Source organism: Callithrix jacchus, chromosome 8, assembly GCF_049354715.1.
Source record: "Callithrix jacchus isolate 240 chromosome 8, calJac240_pri, whole genome shotgun sequence".
Classification (NCBI taxonomy): Eukaryota; Metazoa; Chordata; class Mammalia; order Primates; family Cebidae; genus Callithrix; species Callithrix jacchus.
In genome coordinates this window covers 3563348-3585298 of record NC_133509.1, presented here as the reverse complement: position 1 = coordinate 3585298, position 21951 = coordinate 3563348, and the positions used below count along the sequence as shown (strand labels likewise).

The following is a 21951-nucleotide window of genomic DNA, read 5'->3' as shown; positions in this document are numbered from 1 at the left end:
TGGATGAGGTAGTGAGACCCTGTTTCTAAAAAATCCTACCGAATTAGTTATTTCTGACCATCTCACAAACTGCATAGGGCCCACTTCCCAAATAAACTCAGGAGAAAAGATCACTTTAAATGCTTAAGATGAGAAGGAAAAGGAAAGCTTCTAGCCAAGCAGAAGGCACCAAGAGAGTGTCATTTGTGATACCAGCACCCTGACGGGACTGCTACTGTGCGGCCTCAGTGCAGACAGTCGTTGCTTAGGCCCAATAAACCCAGTGGAAAAGGGAAGAATACATGGGAGGAAAAAAATCAGGACTGCTTTTCTGGAACCCATGGGTACAGAACACACCTTAGGTAACCTTGACTGATAAAATGTAAATATCCTAAACAGAGTTTCTCTGATAGGAGGAAGCACACAAGTCAACGTTCCCATCTCAGACCTGAGTTGGAATTGCAAATCCACTGTCTACTAGCTGTGTGGCCCTAGCAAAGTTATTTACCATACTTCACAGAGCTTCAGGGTCCTCAACAATAAAATGGGAAGACCACCACCAATTCCAGTGAGCAGCCTGAGGAATACAAAAAACGAGATACATGAAACACCCACCACCAATTCCGGTTAGCAGCCTGAGGAATACACAAAATGAGATACACGAAACACCCACCACCAATTCCAGTGAGCAGCCTGAGGAATACACAAAATGAGATACACAAAACACCCACCACCAATTCCAGTGAGCAGCCTGAGGAATACACAAAATGAAATACACGAAACACCCATCACCAATTCCAATGAGCAGCCTAAGGAATACACAAAATGAGATACACAAAACACCCACCACCAATTCCAGTGAGCAGCCTGAGGAATACACAAAATGAAATACATGAAACACCCACCACCAATTCCGGTTAGCAGCCTGAGGAATACACAAAATGAGATACACAAAACACCCACCACCAATTCCAGTGAGCAGCCTGAGGAATACACAAAACACCCACCACCAATTCCAGTGAGCAGCCTGAGGAATACACAAAATGAGATACACGAAACACCCACCACCAATTCCAGTGAGCAGCCTGAGGAATACACAAAATGAGATACACGAAACACCCACCACCAATTCCAGTGAGCAGCCTGAGGAATACACAAAATGAGATACACAAAACACCCACCACCAATTCCAGTGAGCAGCCTGAGGAATACACAAAATGAAATACATGAAACACCCACCACCAATTCCGGTTAGCAGCCTGAGGAATACACAAAATGAGATACACAAAACACCCACCACCAATTCCAGTGAGCAGCCTGAGGAATACACAAAACACCCACCACCAATTCCAGTGAGCAGCCTGAGGAATACACAAAATGAGATACACGAAACACCCACCACCAATTCCAGTGAGCAGCCTGAGGAATACACAAAATGAGATACACAAAACACCCACCACCAATTCCAGTGAGCAGCCTGAGGAATACACAAAATGAGATACACGAAACACCCACCACCAATTCCAGTGAGCAGCCTGAGGAATACACAAAATGAGATACACGAAACACCCACCACCAATTCCAGTGAGCAGCCTGAGGAATACACAAAATGAGATACACGAAACACCCACCACCAATTCCAGTGAGCAGCCTGAGGAATACACAAAATGAGATACACAAAACACCTAGTGCGCTGACAACATAGCAGCACATACCAGGAGTTTTTAGTATCGGTGCTGTGATTTCCTCACATTTTTGAGTATCTGGGTTCCTACTCAACTCTACATGTCCTTCTGAACTTGTCTGTCTGTCTGTCCACCCTCTCTTCTTGCTCTTTTTGCTCTTCTCATTAGTCATCAAATTGGCTCTGACAGAGAAATAGTCACCCCCCAAACTGGCCTTGGTTTTTCTTCATGGGGAGTGAATCACAAAGTCTCAGAAGGTCAGAAACCCTGAAAAGGGATGTACAGTCCAGTGGGTTTGCAGACACAATTCCCAGCTCCTGCTCAGTGTCTGATGAGGTTGTAGGGGGAAGAGCTGGGGCCTGCTGGAGGCAGCCGACATAGGCCTGATCTTATTTCAGCTCCACCCACTGAACCTTGACTATTTTACCAATAGCACTTGCACACTTAACATGAATACAGAAATGTTTGGAAAAACACTGGCTCATTTCTATTTGCTAGAAGAAGGAACTAAGGCCCCTAGAGATGACCTGACTGAAGAAGCCGGGACTCAAACCCGAGGTCTCTCCCGATCCTCCAGGGGCTGTTATCTCTGAGAAGGATGCAGAGTCCCTGGTGTGCTGTCACAAAGGCAGCCCAGCCCCCACCTCAAGCTCTGAATCCTGGCACCACACTCTCGCTTGGCAACAGCCTGTGATGTTGTGTAAACAGTGACACCAAGGATGAGAACTCAGCAGGCTTATTCACCCAGGGCTTTTAAAGGAAACAGGGCGATAAAACCTGCTGGCAAGGACTTCCTTCTTTTCAGCACTTTACTGGGTTATGACAGTACGCAACTCTACGTCCATACCCACGCATCTGCTCTCTCTCACATTCTCAAAGGGCTGGAGAGAAAACAGCATCTTTAAAGGCAGCAGGTCACCGAAGGACACCTCCAAAGCTGGGACGGTAATAGCTCTTTAAAAGGATATCTGCTTCAAGCTATCTTATCTTTTTTGTAATCTATTTGCAAAGGAATTTGCCATCATAAAGACTCAGAATCAACTCAAGTTCCCTAAAATTCAACTGTGCAGTGAGGCCCTGATTTAATATGCCAAGTCTGCAGTAGCTGGTGTGGGTTCTGTCTGTTTCTCTCTGCGTGTGTGTGGGTGTGGGTGTGGGTGTGGGTGTATCCCTGCATATACACATAGGAATCTGCTGCACATGACTATGATAAGAATTGGATACATAAAGTCACGGAGTTCTCTGAAAACAATAGGTGCCTAATTTCAGAACTATTTATTACCAATTCTAATTTGAATGGCATGTTTATAAACATTGTGTTCCACATTTATCAATTTCTCAACATGTCATTTCTGCCCACAAAGCAACCAGCATCCTCCCTCCCATATTATTACTGATTTTTAATACTCACATAAAAGCTCATGGCTAATTCATCTGGGTTGTTAATATAATTCAAAGTGATTTCTTCAAAGAAACCGGTTATGGATTGAATAGTGTCCCCAAACAAGATATGCTGGAGTCCTACGCCACGGTACCCGGGAATCTGACCTTCCATGGAGAGCAGATCAAGTCAAGAGAAGGTCAGCAGACTGGGCCTTACTGGTATCCTTATAAACAGGGGACATAAGAATGCCATGTAAAGACTGGAATGAATGATGCTGCCTAAGGCAAGGATCACCAAGAGGTGCCAGCAGCTGGAAGAGGCAAGAAGGATTCTCCCCCAGCGCCTTCGGAGGGGGCACCGCAGGCAACTCCATCCCAGCCGTCTGGACTCCAGGACTGTGACGGAATACATTCCGTTCTTGAACCCATCTCATTTTTCAGACTTTGCTGTGGCAGCCCTAGGAAGCTAATATAAAACTCAATCATCATAATCAGCAAGCATTCATTAAGCACCTACTACGTTCAAGGCAGAGACCTAGGCTTTGGGAAGAAAGAATGAAAAGGCTCAACCTCATTTCTCTATGTGTGTGTATGTGCCTATCTGTTATACAAAGTTTGCAAAAATGTCTATTTACACCTACGTGAAGTTCTTAGCAGCAGATGTCTAGGTCCCAAGTGAAAGGGGCAGCCTGGATGTCCTGTAGGTCAAGAGACGAGTGACCACCACAGCACAGGGAGCTCAGGGAAGTTACCAGAAGGGAAGTGGGCCCTGAGCTGAGCCTGAAGGACAGGGAAGACTTGGGGTAAACTGAGACATGGCAGGGAAGGGCCTCCAAGCATGGCTAGGGCCTCAGCAAGGGTTATGAGGAGGGAAGAGATGTCATATGTTTGGAAAACAAAGGCAGGGAGGAGGAGAGGAAGGACAGGCAGCTTCAGGCAGGAAGGAGGAGAGGCAGGACAGGCAGCTTCAGGCAGGAGAATGCTGCCGGGAAGCTCTAAGGGGGTGAAAACAATGACCCAGGGCCACTGGGTGTGGCATGCAAGCGGAAGAGATTCAGCATTTCCTCGTTCCCTCTCTAATCCATATTGAAAACTAGACACTGTGGGGAGCACTTTGATATATTAGCTCATTTACTCTTTGAAACCAGGCATGGCTGTGTCTACTTTAAAGATGAGGAAGCTGCACCCTTGGGAGCTCATCTGTGGTTTGCAGAAAGTGGTCGTCTCCTGAAGGACCAAAAGAAACAGGCAGCCGAGGCATCTCTGCCTTAGGGGTAGCAAACCTCCAGATACACCCCGCAAACCCTTGACTCCATAAAATGGTGCTGACGCTGTTGTAACTGCAGCTTCCAAACACACCTCGGTGGAACCGGGCAAAACAGGCCATCCTGGAACCCCCTCCATTTTCAGGAATTCCTCTCTCAGATGATTGGAGACAGCGGACCGAAGAACGGCCCACCTGGCAGCAGCCTCTGCGCATGGACAGCTGTCTCACGGCATCATGGCGTCCCCTCCCACAACAGGGTGAAAGACTAAGGAAGGCCCAGCTGCCCTCAGTCAGCTGCAGCTCTAACAGGACCCTGGAAATCTTTGAGAAGTCTCACTTCAAGAGAAGTCAGTCGGGCCACTTACATCTTTCTACTCACACATCCGAGCCAGCTGGAACCCCCAGGCCTTTGCACAGAGAAGACCCCCCTTCAAAGGAACCAAAGTTGTATGACCAAGGAAGGCCATCCAGAGTTTTGGCACCTTGCAATTCCATGGGTTCCCAGGAAGGGAAGCCACGATTGAACCACATCCAAGGAAGTGGCCTCTCCAGAGTTTCCTCGCTGGTGCACGGCCCTGGCTCTCGGTGACGCAGGCAAGGAACCTGGCCAGGGCATGGTGATGAAATCACTCAGAGCAGCCTCCCAGTTACCCCCAGATCCTCCAAGGGCTGCCAACACCCAAAGACTTCATCCCTGGGGAAACAACAGTCCCACCCTCCTCTCCTCTACCCCAGTTCTTCTGCAATGAGTCACCAATGCATCACAGAGAGGCACTTAGACTGCACCTGGTCACCCGGTGTAAGAGGTATTGTGGTGCATACACTATCCCAGAAGTGCCTGTCCTGGGCTCCTCGGGGCCTTGGAGTTCTCAGCCTTCCACAGGAGGGTGTCTGGGGGCCGAGGGCAAAGGGAGACCGGGAGGACTCGGGCCCCCATTAGCTCCACTTTTGCTTGGTTTGCATATGAGAGTTCAGTAAAACATTTTGATTTTTTTTTTTTTTTAAAGAGGTTCCTGTTGACTTAACAAGTTTGAAAAGCACGATTCCAGACAAGTAGGCAAATTGGCACACAGTTTGGTTACTGATTCCACTTGACACAGGTATACACACAGGGCTCCTTCCTTGGGAATACTTGATTCTTCTTGTGTGGTGACAGACCTCCCAGGGCCCTCCGGCATCTACCTCCCTTCAAGTTCTGGCACTCAGAAACTGTTCCAAAACATCTCCCAAGGCACAAAGCTTTGGGTCTAACTCCAAAAGACTTTATTTCCCCAGTTTCTGAACCACCTGTACCAATAGGCACAGCCACCAGGCTCTTGTCTTATCCCTCACTCCAGCTTAAGCCCCTTCTTCAAAAAGCGTTGTAAGCAGTCTGAGCACCTGGACACAGCCCAGCCCCAGGTCTCGGACCAAGCCATCAGCTCTAGAAGGGACTGTCAGGGAGAGGAGCAGTAAGGACACAAGGGGACAATCCCTAGTGGCAGACAGCCCCACTCACTCCTGCTCATCAGCAGGGGTGCAGCGGCTGAAGCCTGGCCACTCCCACTCTGCTCAGGAGCTTACTCCCTCACTCTGTCTTGGGGGAATGTTCAAAGCTACAGAGAAGCTAAAAGAGCCTTCAACTACATAACCATAGTACCATTATCACAAGAAAATTCACATTTATTCAATAATATTTAATGTATAGTTCATATGCAAAATTGTATAGTCATCCCAGTGTATCTTTTATAGGCTTTTTTTGGCCAAGATCTAATCCAGATTCACTCATTACACTTAATGTTAAGTCTCTTTAGTCTCTTATCTGCAACAGAGTCTCATCTTTTTTTAAAATAACACTAAATGGGCCGGGCGCGGTGGCTCAAGCCTGTAATCCCAGCACTTTGGGAGGCCGAGGCGGGTGATCACGAGGTCAAGAGATCGAGACCATCCTGGTCAACATGGTGAAACACCATTTCTACTAAAGATACAAAAAATTAGCTGGCATGGTGGCGCGTGCCTGTAATCCCAGCTACTCAGGAGGCTGAGGCAGGAGAATTGCCTGAACCCAGGAGGCGGAGGTTGCAGTGAGCCAAGATCGCGCCATTGCACTCCAGCCTCGGCAACAAGAGCGAAACTCCGTCTCAAAAAAAATAAATAAATAAAAATAACACTGAATGTATTGAGAAATTCAGGCCAATTGTTTTGTGGAAGGGTTCTGTTTCCTTATTAGATTCAGTTAAACGAGGCTGGCCTGACTATTACATGTGTGATGCTGTGCCGCTCTCAGCTGAATCACTCAGAAGTTATATATAACTTCAGAATAAGCCCCGCTTGCCCCGCCACTGGTGCAGTTAGGTCGCATCACTCTGTTGAAATGCTGGCTGCCTGCCTCTTCCACAGGGAAGGTACTGCCTCTTTAGAATCAGTAATTTGTTAGGGTGACACTTTGAGACCACGTGAATATCCTGCAATAATCTTTCCCCAACTTATTTTTGCATCTATGGATGAATATACGTGGAGGTTACAAAACAGAGATTTTCTAAACTTATTAGCTAGTGTTTTGTTTTGTTTGTTTGTTTGTTTTTGAGACGGAGTTTCGCTCTTGTTACCCAGGCTGGAGTGCAATGGCACCATCTCGGCTCACCACAACCTCCGCCTTCTGGGTTCAGGCAATTCTCCTGCCTCAGCCTCCCGAGTAGCTGGGATTACAGGCACGCGCCACCATGCCCAGCTGATTTTTGTATTTTTAGTAGAGACGGGGTTTCACCATGTTGACCAGGATGGTCTCGATCTCTGGACCTCGTGATCCACCCGCCTCGGCCTCCCAAAGTGCTGGGATTATAGGCGTGAGCCACTGCACCCGGCCTAGCTGGTGTTCTATAAAAAAGAACCTTCTATTTTTTATCCTCTCATCTCACTCCTCCCCTTCTCCAAGTATCACTGTAAACATAGGAATGTTTTCAATATTCAATGTGTCATAACCCATGACTATCATCATTCTTTCGGATGCCCCAGTTGTTCCCGTCTTGGCCAGTGAAAGCCCTTTAAACTGGCCGCTGGGTCCTTCACTAGGACTCCACTCGTCTCTGAGTGACGCTTTATTTTCCAGAGGTCCCAGATCCGCCCCATCTTTTCCCTGCTCCAACCCAGAGCCAGCTGTTTGTCTGAATCTTTTTTAGTGGAACTCATCTTTTTTTAGGCAGATCGGCAATTTCACACCTTCTCACCTTCCTCTGGGCCGAACTTCGCTTCCTTTCTCCCTACGTCCCTTCCCTTCATTCCTCATTTGCATTAGCACAGGCAGCTCTCTGTCCTTGGAGAAAGTGGGGAGGAGAGGACAAGGAGAGAGAGACCCACAGTAAACGTAGGACATCATCTAACACTTGGCAGTCGATGAGCAGCTTTCTTTCTCATAGTTGACAACATTCGCGGTTAACTCTGAAGCAAAGCTTGTATTTCAAGAGGACATTGGGTCATGATTCCATTTGTGAAACTAATATCATACCATTTTATTTTATTTTATAATCCTATGGAATATGTACACAAGAAAAAGTACTGCCTGCTTCCTGGCACCCCATCCCCTTGTCTTACTTCGTCTCCATCAGCACTTACCACCCCCTCACCTTTATAAAATGTACTCAATTATTTCACTTACTTTCATTCTTGTCCCACTAGAACGGAAGTTCCACGGATGACAGATCGGATTACTACCCTGTTCACTGCTATAGTCCTTGCCTAGAGCAGTGCCTGGAATACAGTAGGCGCCCCATCACTGCAAATGAGTGAAACTGGTTAGCCAGGACCACGGGCCTAGAGGTCAGAAGGGCCTCCTCCTTATCCTTCAAGCCTCCAACTTCACTCTCAGCTCCCAAGCAGTCGGTTATTCCCTTCTGTGTGTTCCCAGATTCCTTCTTACAAGGCTGGATCCTAACACCTAAAATATCACATCATCATCGTCTCACCCAGAAAACTGCAAATTCCTTCAAGGCAACTTATCTTCATGGACGTACTTATCTTCATGGCCTCAGCAGTTAGCACAGGAGCTGGCATAAAAATGTTTGCTGAATGCCACCTACCCCCAGCCACGAAAGTGAATGCCTCCTTTCCCCACGCCATGCTGCCTGCCAGGCTTTGGTCTCTCCTGCGGGAGCAGGGGCCCCAGCAGCCACTCCAAGCTGCTGAGAAAGGTTCCAACCCTGCCAACCGCTCACAATAGGCCCTTTGATGCAACTGGATTGGGCTGTTTCAGGAAGATCCACGTTCCCCGCCACAGCACCTGTCACTTAGGCCCGTGTCCCTGCAGCTTCAAGGCAACACAGAGCCACAGTGTTCACCAAGAAACAAGAGCAGGGCATGTCACTGGCAGAGCCAGCTAGGGAGAGCTCTCTGTCTTCTGGGAAGACGGGAGATGAGGTGGGAAGGTTGAGAGGGCCTTCTCCTAACAGAGGTGCTGACACTCAGCTTCTGGAAATGGCCTGGTTAGGGGATGGGAGAGTGTTAAGGGTACAAAGACCGGAACTTACCAGGGCTTTGCCTCAGAGATATCTTACCTGCTCTTTTCTCTCAATCTTTTTTTCACTCTGCTCAGGAGCTGGATTCTCAGGAGGTACAGTCAGCCGTAGTCTGCAAACATTTGCCTAGAAGAAAGGAAAAAGAGGCCAGTTAGAAGCCTTATCTTCACAGTCCCAGGCCAGCCTGGTACAGCACAGGCACCCACCACCCTGGGGCTCAAAGAAGGAAACTACCAAACGGCTTGATCAATTTCAAACATTTCTTTACCAGTGGCTCAGGGTCCATAACAATATGTATAGAAGGATCTCATTTCACAAGTCCAGGCAAAAATATAGCTAGTGGGACAGAAGCCAAAATATACACAGTGGATATCTCTATTTAAGTGGGAGGGTGCTTTCTACTTGCCCATGTATTTAGCTTCTCCCAATACACATGTACATGCTTAATCACAACTTTTTTTTTCAAAAAAGTCCATGTACTCATGTTCATAGCTGCATTATTCATAATAGCCAACAGGAAGCAACCCAAATGCCCACTGTCAGATGAATGGATAAACAAAATATGATTTAACATACAATGGAATACTACCCAATATTAAAAAGAAAGGAAATTCTGACACTCTACAGCATGGATAAACCTTGAGGACACTGTGCTAAGTGAAATAAGCCAGTGGCAAAAAACCCAAATACTGTAGGATTCTACTTAGATGAGGTACCAGGAGTAATAAAATCACAGAGACAGAAAGTGGACTATGGTTGCCAGGGGGTGAGCATACGGGGAAAGCTCGTATTTAACGGGCAGGAGATCCCCGTTCTGGAAGATGAAAAAGTCCTGGAGATGGATGGTGGTGCCAGCTGCACAACAGTGTGGATGCATTTAATGCCCCCGAACTACACACTTAAACAGGGGTAAAACGGCACATTTTATGGGTACGTTGCTGCAGTTTAAATGCAAAACAGAAAAGCTGTCCCTGTTTGCTGAATACAGACTAAAAGTAAGGCAGTTAGCTGGAAAGGCATAGGATAAAAAAATACCGTGCTTGGCCGGGCGCGGTGGCTCACGCCTGTAATCCCAGCACTGTGGGAGGCCGAGGCGGGTGGATCACGAGGTCAAGAGATCGAGACCATCCCGGTCAATGTGGTGAAACCCCGTTTCTACTAAAAATACAAAAAATTAGCTGGGCATGGTGGCGCGTGCCTGTAATCCCAGCTACTCAGGAGGCTGAGGCAGGAGAATTGCCTGAACCCAGGAGGCGGAGGTTGCGGTGAGCCGAGATCGCGCCATTGCACTCCAGCCTGGGTAACAAGAGCGAAACTCCGTCTCAAAAAAGAAAAACATGCTTATGAGTTAGTAAGACAGCTGACTCCTCAATTAGCTATACCACCGTGGATATTTTGTCACTAGCCATTGAGATTCTCGTGTCAGTTTATTAAAGGCTGCCAACAAACTTCACTGAAATATTGGAATCTAGGTTCCTAAACGATTTTTTAAAGTCTAAATTGCACTTTTTTTTTTCTTGAGATGGAGTCTTGCCCAGGCTGGAGTGCGATGGCGCGATCTCGGCTCACTGCAACTTTGCCTCCCAGATTCAAGCACTTCTCCTGCCTCAGCCTCCCGAGGAGCTGGGATGACAGGCACGCGCCACCATGCCCGACTAATTTTTTATACCATTAGTAGCGATGGGGTTTCACCATGTTGGCCAGGCTGGTCTCAAACTCCTGACCTCATGATCCACCTGCCTCGGCCTCCCAAAGTCCTGGGACTACAGACATAAGCCACCGCACTCGGTCTGCACCATTTCTTTTCAAAATAAAAAAGCATCACACCATTCAGTGAGAGAAGCTGCAACTTGTATGGTTTATCATATTCTGTTATAAAGGGGACTACGTGCAAGGTCATTCTCCTACCCAACAGAGCGAAAAACAGACCAGTGTGATCTGCAGTATGAGGGGTCAGTAACAGTAACAGCAGTAATAGCCAAGCACGTATTTAGCACTTGCTGTATGCCAGGCACCTTCTAAGTGTTTTACAGGTGTTTAATCCTCCCCACAACCTTATGGTAATACAGTCCCTAACCTGCTCCATTGTGCAGGTGAGGAAGCTCAGCCTCTGAAGGGTTACATGGCTGGGATATAGCAGAGCTCAGATTTGAAGCCAGGCAGTCTCCAGGGTGTGCATTCTTAGCTCTTATACTCACGGCCCTCACCACATGCCTGAAGTGCCACATGGGCTCAATTCACAGGAGTGCTGTTTGCTCCCTAGTATGGGTTGAACTGCATCCCCCTAAAAATCATCTGTTAGAGTCCTAACCCTGGCATCTCAGAATGTGACCTTATTTGGAGACAGGGTCTTTACAGAGGGGATCATAAGAGTGGCTCTAATCCAAAATGACTATTGTACTTATAAGAGTGGGAAAACTGGGGACAGACACACATACAGGGTGAATGTCATATGAACATTAAGATGACCCATCAACAGCCAAGGAGAAGGGCCTGGAACAGATAGTTCCTTCAGAGCCCTCAGAAGAAAGCAACCTTGCCAACACCTTCATTTTGGGCCGCTAACCTCCAGAACAGTGAGACAAGGGATTTCTACTAAGCCACTGGCATTGTGGTAGTTTTCACGGCAGCCCCAGAAAAAAAAACCTTTCCACCCCACCCCAGTCTGGTTGGTGGGGTCACAGATGTGCACTGGTTCACAGGTGGCTCTGAGGAACACTATCCTGCAGGCTGGAAGGCCAGGGCTATCTAGACAGGATTGTCAAAAACCTCTTGAGTTCAACCTGCCCACCTATGAAGGAACCCAACACCCAAAAATGCACCTGACAGGTGGGCACCAGCCTGTTCATTTTCCATGAACAGGTTAGGGAGCCCAGGTTTGGGAATGATATTAGCCACTTCCACATATATCACTGCCTCCTTCCAAGGCATTCCATTTTGCCACCAGGCACCTCTAACTTCCTGATCTGAGCTTACACCAGAATGTCTGCCTAATGGACCCAGGGTTGCCCTCGGGCTGCAAAAGAATCCCCCTTTCCCTAGACAGCTCCCCTGCCCCTTGAACCTCCTTTCTTCCGGATGAAGCAACTCCAGTTCTTTAAGTCACATGACTGTGTTTCAAAACCTCTCTCCATCATCATTCTCCTCTGGGCAAGCATCATCCCCCAAGGACCCCAGAATCAGATGTGGCCTGACCCCCAGGGCTATCACTGCCTCTTCTGCGGCCAATTTTGCAAGCAATGTTCACAGCTCACCTTCAGTCATGTCGGCCAAAAAGAAATCAAGCTGTTCTACCAGGTAGCCCTCTTTCCTGATAGGCAACAACACTGATGGAAATCTTGAGTCCCTCCAGAGAAAGGCAACCCTCTGGCTCCAGGCCCCTTAGGCTCATTGAAAGAAGTCTGACATTTGCACAAACATCAAAGTGCAACTCAGACCGCATAGACAATTCAAACCTGTGGTGCTTGACAATCTCCTGTTAGGCTGGGTCTGGTCCATGCATAATTCTACAAGGGAAAGGAAGTGCTTTTCTCCTGCATCACATCTCACACACACACACACACACACACACACGAGTGCACACACACATATATATATGCCTAGGCACACCCACACGCTACAACATCTAGCTGTGTGTCTATGGGAAAGTTAGTCTCACTGAATCTCAAGGGTAAAATGGGATAAAAGAAAAGTGTCGGCCGGGCGCAGTGGCTCAAGCCTGTAATCCCAGCACTTTGGGAGGCCGAGGCGGGTGGATCACAAGGTCAAGAGATCGAGACCATCCTGGTCAACGTGGTGAAACCCCGTCTCTACTAAAAATACAAAAAATTAGCTGGGCACGGTGGCGCGTGCCTGTAGTCCCAGCTACTCAGGAGGCTGAGGCAGGAGAATTGCCTGAACCCAGGAGGTGGAGGTTGCGGTGAGCCGAGATGGCGCCATTGCACTCCAGCCTGGGTAACAAGAGCGAAACTCCGTCTCAAAAAAAAAAAAAAAGAAAAGTGTCACATAGTAAGCCTCCATGAATATTAGCTATTTTATTTTATCATTTATTTATTTTGAGACCGGGTGTTGCTCTGTTGCCCAGGCTGGAGTATAGTGGTGCGATCACGGCACTGCAGTATCAGTCTCCTGGGCTCCAGTGATTCTCCAAGCTCAGCCCCCCAAGTAGCTGGAACCACAGGCACGCATCATCATGCCTGGCTAAGTTCTTTTATTTTTTGTAGACACAGTTTTACTATGCTGCCCATGTGGGTCTCAGAATCCTGGGCTCACGAGATCCTCCTGTCTCAGCCTCCAAATGTGTTGGGATTACAGGCATGAGCCACTGCACCCAGCCAGATATTTTTACTATTATCTATATATTATCATTATCCTTTGTGCTTCAAAATCAAATGGACCTGCTTAGCCTCACAGCCCTGTTTCCATGAAAATAACACTTTGGTCAATGAATCAGAGACATTAACACTGTAAGTGATGACTTTCGTTTGGCTGATTATTCTAGCGGGATAATCCTTAACAGTCATAATTTTCAGAAAGGGGGCCCTATGGGTCCAATCACTCAAAAGTGACTGTTCCCTCCCGTGGCTCAAGTCCATTCTTCATCTGCCCATGTAGAATTTTTATAACCCTCAACATGCTTCCTATGATGAGCTGGGCACACCTTATACATGACGCTCTCACACTGAGCATACTTTATTACTCAGTTACTAAGCACCCACTACTTGTGAAATACTCTTTAGGGGCCATGAGGGTACCACAATGACAAAGAAACAGCTGGGCCACCCAGGAGTGCATAATCTAGAAAAACTCCCAAACGAGGCAACCAAGAACACTTGGAATAACTAACACAAGGTGTAGAGAGCCAGAATAGCTTTGTGGTTAAAGTGTGGTGGAAACGCACTTCCTGGCTTCTGGTATTGGTTCTGACAACTACCAGCTTTGGGACCTTTGGAGAGCCACTTAGCCTTCAGTGCTTCCGTTACCTGGCTCTGTTAGCTCTGTTGTAAAGCTATGTTTTTAAATTAATGTAAAGCAGAGCTAACAACACGGTACCCTCTTGGGAATGTTGTGAGGATTAAATTAGCTAATGTGTGTAAAGAGCTTAGGACAGTTTCCGGCACACATTAAGCACTCTGTAAGCATTCTTTACTATCATGAGAATATAGGAAGAAGAACACTAGTCTTAATGGGAGGTGGGAGTATATGGGAAGATCCCTCGGGATGACATTTGAGCTGGGCATAGAAGGACAGAAAGGACTTTTCAGGTCAGTGAGGATTGGAGAACCCACCATCGTAACAACAACAGAAAGCTATCAGGAACACATTCTAGTCCATGCCAAATGAACGTATGTCAGCATGTTTGGAGAATAAGTGAACCTGTAGCCTGCGCCTAGGTAGGACAGGAAAACGGACAAATAGGTAGGGGCCAAACTATCAACCTACAAATGCATGATGGAGAAGCATTGGCTGTAGTAAGAAGACAATGAGGAGCCATTCAGGTCTTTGGAGGAAGAGATTAACATCAAGTCTGAGTTCATTTCAATAATCCAGCTGGTTATTTTTCAGTGCCTCCTGTGTTCCATGTACCAGAAAATGGATGAAAGGGAAAACACAGGGGGAGTGATCAAGTGAGCTTTGTACCGTGACCACTTTTATAGCTTCTGTGGTGCTTAGCACAGTATCAACACATTGCGGGCGCTAACTCAGTACTGGGTTTGGTAGTTCTTTTAGGCTAAACCAAAACAAAGAATATACCTGAAACTCCCTGGAGTGCCTTGCACTCTCTTGAAACCAGCACCCCAGGGAGGGATAGCAAGGGAGGCGAAGGTGGCATTCAGGTTTCCTCCACAAGAAAAAGCACAACAAAACCCTTTTTGGCAACTCAGGACCCCTGGAGAGCTACACGGGTCCCCTCAGGCCTTGTTTCTGACCCCTTTTGTGGAGACAGAGGGCCTGGGTCTCATTTAGGGGGTCTCTGCAGATCCAGTATCATCATGCTCTCAACTTCAGGCACCTGGGCTCACCCAGGGGAAAAATATCCATCTCAAATGAAAAGGGGATGGAGAAGATGACTCAAAGAGGTGACAGGAGTTTGCTAAACAGTTAAAAAAAGGTGGATTTCCCTAAGGAAATTAGCCAAGTGCATTTACATTTCTCTCAGGCCTGTTCTACTTTGTGACTGTGGGTCTTTGCCCAGGTTCCCTTGGTGAAAAAAATGGGACCCTTGTGGGTGTGGCTGGGGGGGACAGACCCCACACTCTCTGCTAAGCACAAGTATCAAATCCCAGGAGCCTGAAGCAGGCTGGGTGTGGAATGGAGCATGCCCCATCTAGATTAGACCTCTTGGCTCTGCCCTGGCCCTTGAACTTGCAGCCCAATTATCTACATCAGGGTGGGGCAAACTTTTTCTGTAGAGAGCCACCCAGTAAATATTTAGGTTTTGCAGGCCCCTGTAAAAACCATTCTTAGCTCAGAGGCATACAAAACATTACTGCTTTCTGTGGCCGTGTTCTCCAGCAGGCACACAATGTACCTTAAATGCCAAGATCCAGAGAGAAAATGCAGGTGGATGAAAGCACACAAAGACACCAGTGTGACTTGGAGTGTGAGGACTCCCCCAACCTGCCCCATTAACACCCTGCCCCGCATCCCACCAGGCCCAAGGGATCTTTCTACACTCCTGTACTTTCTGCACTCCTGTCCCAGGAATGTCTGCTTTTTTCCCAAGAAAGCTATAGAAGGGAGTCGTGCTTAAAGAAACATTCTTAGCCTTGCTGCACATTAGAATGTCTCGGAAGCTTCCTAAAACAGTACTCATGCTATTCTGTACTTTCAGAAGTGCCCAGTTAATTGGTTTGGGATGAGGCCTGGGCATGGCTATTTTAAGCCTCCCGGTGATTCTGTGTGTAACCAGTTGAGAACCACTGACTGAGCCAAAGGGATGAGGCTTCACCTGTGCAGCAGGATAAGGCATCACGAATATTTAGAGGACTTCCCAGAGCTGTCAAACTCCTCACCTGGGCCAGCATTCCCATGTATTCATCAGCTGTTTCCTGCCCAGGTGGGTCAGAGGTGATGGGATGGCTTTAACCCAAGGCTTCGCTTCCTGTTTTCCCACTTGCCAATTCTATGTTAACCGTGACTCCTGTAGGCCCTGGTGAGATTTCTCTTTTAAATGCCTGTTCCACTAGGCCTGGGAAGGGGTGGTTCCTAAGCCCTCTCTTCCAGAAGGTAATCACAGGTGACACAAGTAATGGTGGCATGCACAGGCCTCTAGGGGAATGTGAAAGGAGGGTCTAAGATTCAGGGTGAGGCTTCCTGGAGAAGACAACCGTCATCAGGCGAGAAACCTCAAGAAAAGCAAAGAGGCAAGGACCGGCCTAGAAAGCTCGGGTGATTGCGAAGCATTCAATATCTGAGAAGAATACATGTAGGGAGGGGAAACCGCACAGGCACCGGCCAGCCCAGAGGGCCCGGACGCTACACTAAGGAGTGTGATCGTTTTCCTGGCAGTACCGAGGCGGCTCTGGAAGCAGAGGAGTCAGGAGACTAGACTTAGCATTTTGGAAAGATCTCTCTGGCCTTTAAAAATGACAAAGTCAGGGGTGTGATTGACATTTAGGAACTATCACTCACCAAGGAGGGAAAGAGGCAAACAGTGCGGTATCTGTGTGCTGGAGAAGTACCGGAACTCCGTAAGCGCAGAAGCCATGGTAACTGCTAAGAAGTGTCTCAGGTTGAAACATTCAACACGGTCTCCAGTTAGTCCTGGGCCCACAGCTCCTTGAACGCAATTAGACAAAAACATCTGTGGCTAACTGACTTGAAGGGGCTTCCGCAGTGACCAGGGCTTGCTGGCACCAGCCTCCAGGACTCTCGTTTGGGTGTGGATCCTCGGCATAGGTAAACTCCAACAGGGACCTCATCTGCAGCACGCCTACGGCGCCCCCAGAGACAGATGAGTCAAAAATCACTCCATACCCTTTGTAGAAAAGCCACGCGATCTCCATAAATGTCTAGGGGAAATCAAGTTTCCTTACGAGTCTCCAGAATTCTGGTCTGTTCATCCTTTATCAAGCAAGGCAAGGTGAAAAACAAAAGCATAGAGCTGGCCACATTTTTTCTGAGCCTACGACCGTCATTCTTAAGGAGCAGAGGTTTCGGCCCTGTCCTTGGCCCAAAGGATGCCATGGTTCCAAACCCCCACCATTTAGCCCATCAGGGGCTCGCTCAGGGGGGCCCTGTGAGCAGCCAGCCTGTTTTCTGGGTGCAGCAGGATTCTCTTCCCCTTCCCCAGTGAGTGCTGCAGCCTCCTTCCACCAGACACCAGGGTGCCACAACATCTGTGTCCCTTCTTCAGAACCCGTGGGATGATACAGAGCTTCTGTGCACAGGTGTCCCTGTCTCCTGGGAACGGGCAGGGCGGTAAACACCTGTCTGATCATTCACAGGCCCGCTAAGGAGAATTCCTCACTTTCAGCCAGTCAGACGGCAGTGGGACATACGAGAGGGGTGTATTAGCCAGGGAGCCATGACTGGCAGGCCCATTCCAGTGTTTAACAGAGGAAGCCTTTGCCAGACTGAAGGAAACAGCAGCAACAGCAGGCTAACAGACAGTTCCTGTGATTTTGTTGGGTTTTGTCTTGTTTTATTCTGTGCCAGTGAGGGGTCACGGTACCAGCGACACAGCCAACAGTCTCTTATTATCGAGAGAGCAAGGTGCCGGAGAAGATCCTTGACAGGTCTGTCATCTCACAGCCCAGGAGCTGAACAGCTCAGCCAGAAATACTTGGCACAGAGTATTGTGCCGCGAGGTCAGTTGTGTGGCCAGGTTGTGTGCTTTGGGGGGAACACACAAAGCAACATAATGCCTTCCCTGCAAAGCACACAACCTAGCCACACAACCAACCTCTCATCTCAAAGGCCCATTTAGCCAACCTAAGTGGCAGTTATCCAGTTCCTTTCAAAAGCATGAAGCCAGATCTATAGTTTTACAACTCTCTCCCCCATTCCCCAAGGTCGTCTTCTGGCTGTGGTTATTCTCCAGCCGATTTGCCCTCCTGCTGTTGCCGTAGATAAAACTATTTTTAGTGCACAACTGGTTCGAAGGGAGTTTTGTTAATTTCACAACTTCGGCTGGTTGACATCCACAAATGCCTTTCAGAGCTTTAACAGCGGACAGAAATTTTTCTCTCCCTTTTTTTTTTTTCCTTGAGAGATGACTTCAGATAAGAAGGAAATACAAATTGCAGGTGGCAGCCACAGGCTGACCAGTGACAGTCCAGCCAGCCATCTCAGCCCTGGCAGCTGACCCACAGGCTGACCAGTGACAGTCCAGGCACCCATCTCAGCCCTGGCAGCTGACCCACAGGAGTCCCTGCTCAGTGTCAGCTGTCACCACCCCTTCACGTTGGCTTGAATATCGGGACCTACACAGCCTGGTTTCCCCTGCAGTCCCAGATTTGATGAGCGCTTTGGATGAAACAGAAATACAATTTTAATGGCTAACATGTTACCGGTCAAGACCATCACTTGTCCACCGTCAGAGAGGAATAACAGAACAATGCAGTGTTTCTCGAACAACTTTCCACTGTAGGAACGCAGGAACACTTCCCAGGGTTATCTGTTCCGTCTAAAATGCCATTTTCAGGACTTCCTGTTCCTGTTTTTCTAAAAAATAGGTATTTTGTCCCAAAGTAGGTCCAATTTGCCATCATCATAAAGTAGTCACGTGTCACTTATGCATGGAGCTGCATTCTGAGAAATGCATCAGTTGATGGTTTTGTCGTTGTGGAAACATCATAGAGCGCACTCACACAACCTAGCTGATGCAGCCGACCACACGCCTGAGCAATATGACAGAGCCGCCGTTCCAACCACCAGCATACATGCTGACTGCTGTTGACCGAAATGCAGTACGTGACTACATATGCCAAGTATTCCATTTAGATGGTTATTGCCCCTTATCCCAATAATGTCAATTCCCTTGCAAATTCCATTCTGCAAGATTAAACTCAAACATCACTTGTAGGCTGGGTGGGGTGGCTCATGTCTATAATCCCAGCACCTTGGGAGGCTGAGGCAGGTGGATCATTTGAGGTCAGGAGTTCGAGACCAGCCTGGCCAACAGGATGAAACCCCGTCTCCACTAAAAATACAAAAATTAGCTGGGCACGGTGGTGCATGCCTGTAGTGACAGCTTCTCAGGAGGCTGAGGCAGGAGGATTGATTGAACTCGGGAGGTGGAGGCTGCAGTGAGCCAAGATCACACCACTGCACTCCAGCTCCGGTGACAGAGAGAGACTCCATCTCAAAAAAACCACCAGTAGCGAGAGGCCTTCCCCTGATGCCTCAGGAAGAACCTTTATTTTAGCTTCTACAGAACTTTGCAAACTCTTCACACCACTATAACCATCACCACTTTGTTTGATGTTAATGTGGGACAATGTCTGCCTCTACAGGTAGAGTGGACCCCAACGCCAGCTCTGTACCACACAGGAAAAGGTCTATGAACGTTCAATAAATCAATTGATCAACATCTCACAGCTTCCCACCATGCACACAATCCTCAGCACACACATAGATAGTACCCGTGACATATGCAAATCCTGAGCAGAGGTAGAAACCATAAAGATAGCTTTATGGTTCAGATAGCTTCTTTCCAGAAACAATGCCAGTGTGCCCAGGGCACCCCGCATGGCCTGATCCTGAGCCCTGAGTCCTCCAGTCAAAACATGTCTTCCATCTTATTCAAAAGGCAAAGTATTTTCAACAGTGTGTCACAATGTGTCCGATGCCAAAGCGCCTATAACTAAAGAAATACTCCAAAGGAAATGCTTGACCGGAAATCTTCAGAAATGTTACCTGGTATACTAGTCACATTTGTATCAACCCACCGTATGAGGTTAGGTACTCCAAGTAATCCCCACGTCTGGAAGGGAAGTTACAGAGAACTTCATGCAATCTGGTCACAAATATGATCCCGTCAGGGCTCAGGGTTAGCTTTTCAGTGACTTCATTCTTTCTCAATTGCAATTGTGTTCAAATTGAGAAAGATTTCCATAGAAAAATACAAATATCCAACTTAGCGGAAAGCCAGGACAGTGGTTGGAAACCCCCTTAGGCCCAATGTGGATTTTATTCTGTGGTGCTAATGATTGGATAACTGGAGTTCTGTCAACTTTGGGAGTCAGCCAAGTGATGGATTCTGGAGGGCTGGTTGTGCACACACAACCAAAGTGTCTGGTGAGTGCACACACACACACACACACTCACACACACCAGAATCCATCAGTTGGCCCATGGCCAAGAGTAACACATCTTTCTCCTAGAGCTAAAGAAAGACAGTGTACTCACGCCTGTAATCCCAGCACTTTGGGAGGCCCAGGCGGGTGGATCACGAGGTCAAGAGATCAAGACCATCCTGGCCAACATAGTGAAACCCCATCTCTTCTAAAATATAAAAAATTAGCTGGGCATGGTGGCTCGCATCTGTAGTCCCAGCTGCTTGGGAGGCTGAGGCAGAAGAATTGCTTGAACCCGGGAGGTGGAGGTTGCAGTGAGCAGAGATCGCGCCACTGTACTAAAGCCTGGCGCCTGGTGACAGAATGAGACTCTGTCTCAAAAAAAAAAAAAAGAAAAAAAGAAAGACAGTGTACAAGGTGACCACCATCACTCACTCAAGGCATGTAAACGCAGACAAGAAGGTCCGACGCTGCAGGAAGACAGGAGGACCAGTGGGGGTTGTGCTTTGGGCTTAACCACCTGTTTAAATCTGGAGGAAACATGATTACAAAAGTCTTAATCAGAGTAAAGAGCTACCAAACGATAAGTATTGAATATCATGATGAACGGAAGAACTAAAAAGCCACAAACCAAGCCCCTGGCAGTTGCCCTGAGGCGCTGACCCTGTTAGAAAGATGGAACATTTCTCTTATAGAGCCCTGGAGAGGTGGGAAGAGATGCCACACAGATCAAAGAGAAACAGCACTTCCAAAGGGAAACCGTCCCTGGAGATGGTGTCCGGGCTTGCGGCACTGCCACTGTTGTCACTGTGCTAATATTTAAATCAGAAAGAAGAAAGTGATTTGTATAAACCGAAGTCCCACACAGTTGGGCTCCTGGACGGCTGGCTGCTGTTCTGGTTTGCACAGCGGTGCCCACCTTAGCTAACCTCCCTCCATAATTAGTGTTACCCTCTAACTAGTGGACACAATGACCCCGTGTTTCCTTTAATCAGTGGAAAAGGAAAGTTTGAGTTTTAAATACATTCATTACTTTTGGGTCCCAAGGTAGGGACACTGCAGAAATGTCTTCCTTGCTTTTTAAACTGGTATCACCAATAAACTTGGCTTGACAGAAGAGGCAGGAAGGAGAGGGGATCTCTGGGAATTCCATAAAGTCCCCTAAGCTCTCTCCTACCAGCTGGTCGGCCCCCTGAAATCTTGAGAAGCACAGGACCAGGGAGTTGAGCCCAGGGTGCAGCGTCGGGGCCAGGGGCAGGCTCCTGGGCATTCCCATCCCTAGTCCCCTCTAGAGGGGGCAGCCAGGATGGGGGAACAGGATGGGGGAACAGGACGGCGCGCCTCCCGCCTCCAGTTACTCACCCTCCTGCTGGGCGCCCCGGGCGTCTTGGCGGCGCCGCCGCTCGAGAGCAGGGTGACCGTGGACGTGGAGCGCAGCATCCCGCAGCGGCGGTCGGTAGCGGGCTGGACGCCGGCGCTCCTCCCGGGCGGAATAAGCACGCGGGGTCCGCCCCGAGCGGGGGCGACGCCGGACGGGCGCAGGCTGCTGGCGGCTCCAGCAGCACCGCGGAGGCCAGGGGGGCCGGGCCGGGCCGGGGCAAGGCCGGGGAGGGGCGGGGTCGTGAAGGGGCGGGGCCGGGGCAAGGCCGGGGAGGGGCGGGGCCTGGAGGGGCGGGGCCGGGGCAAGGCCAGGGAGGGCGGGGCCCGGAGGGGCGGGGCCGGGAGGGGCCCAGACGGCTCACCGGACCTGTCAGGCTGCATTTTCTCCCGAGGGCACCGACCTGGTTAAAGTTGAACACCGTCCACTCCCAGAGCACTACGCCCTACCAGGGTCAGTCCCGGAGCAAGAAGGAGCCCTGGAAGCCCACGATCTCTCTGTCCCCAGCAGTGTTGAGGTCCACCTG

At 48.6% G+C, this 21951-nt stretch overlaps 1 protein-coding gene across 3 annotated transcripts in view; it reads right to left on the bottom strand.

The window, feature by feature from the left end:
- The window catches only part of MYZAP (myocardial zonula adherens protein), a 98444-nt gene extending 76822 nt beyond the window's left edge, over positions 1-21622 (bottom strand). For 2 of the 3 annotated variants that reach the window (XM_035258695.3, XM_035258696.3), the window contains exons 1-2: positions 21410-21622; positions 8844-8930 (exon numbers count right to left, since the gene is read on the bottom strand). In XM_035258695.3, the coding sequence (XP_035114586.2) occupies positions 8844-8930; positions 21410-21487 (165 nt within the window). In that variant the 5' untranslated portion in view covers positions 21488-21622. Of the gene's footprint in view, positions 1-7948; positions 8932-21409 lie in introns of those variants that run through there. The other variant, XM_054239315.2, reaches the window with a different exon arrangement.
- Between the last annotated feature and the right edge of the window lie 329 nt (positions 21623-21951).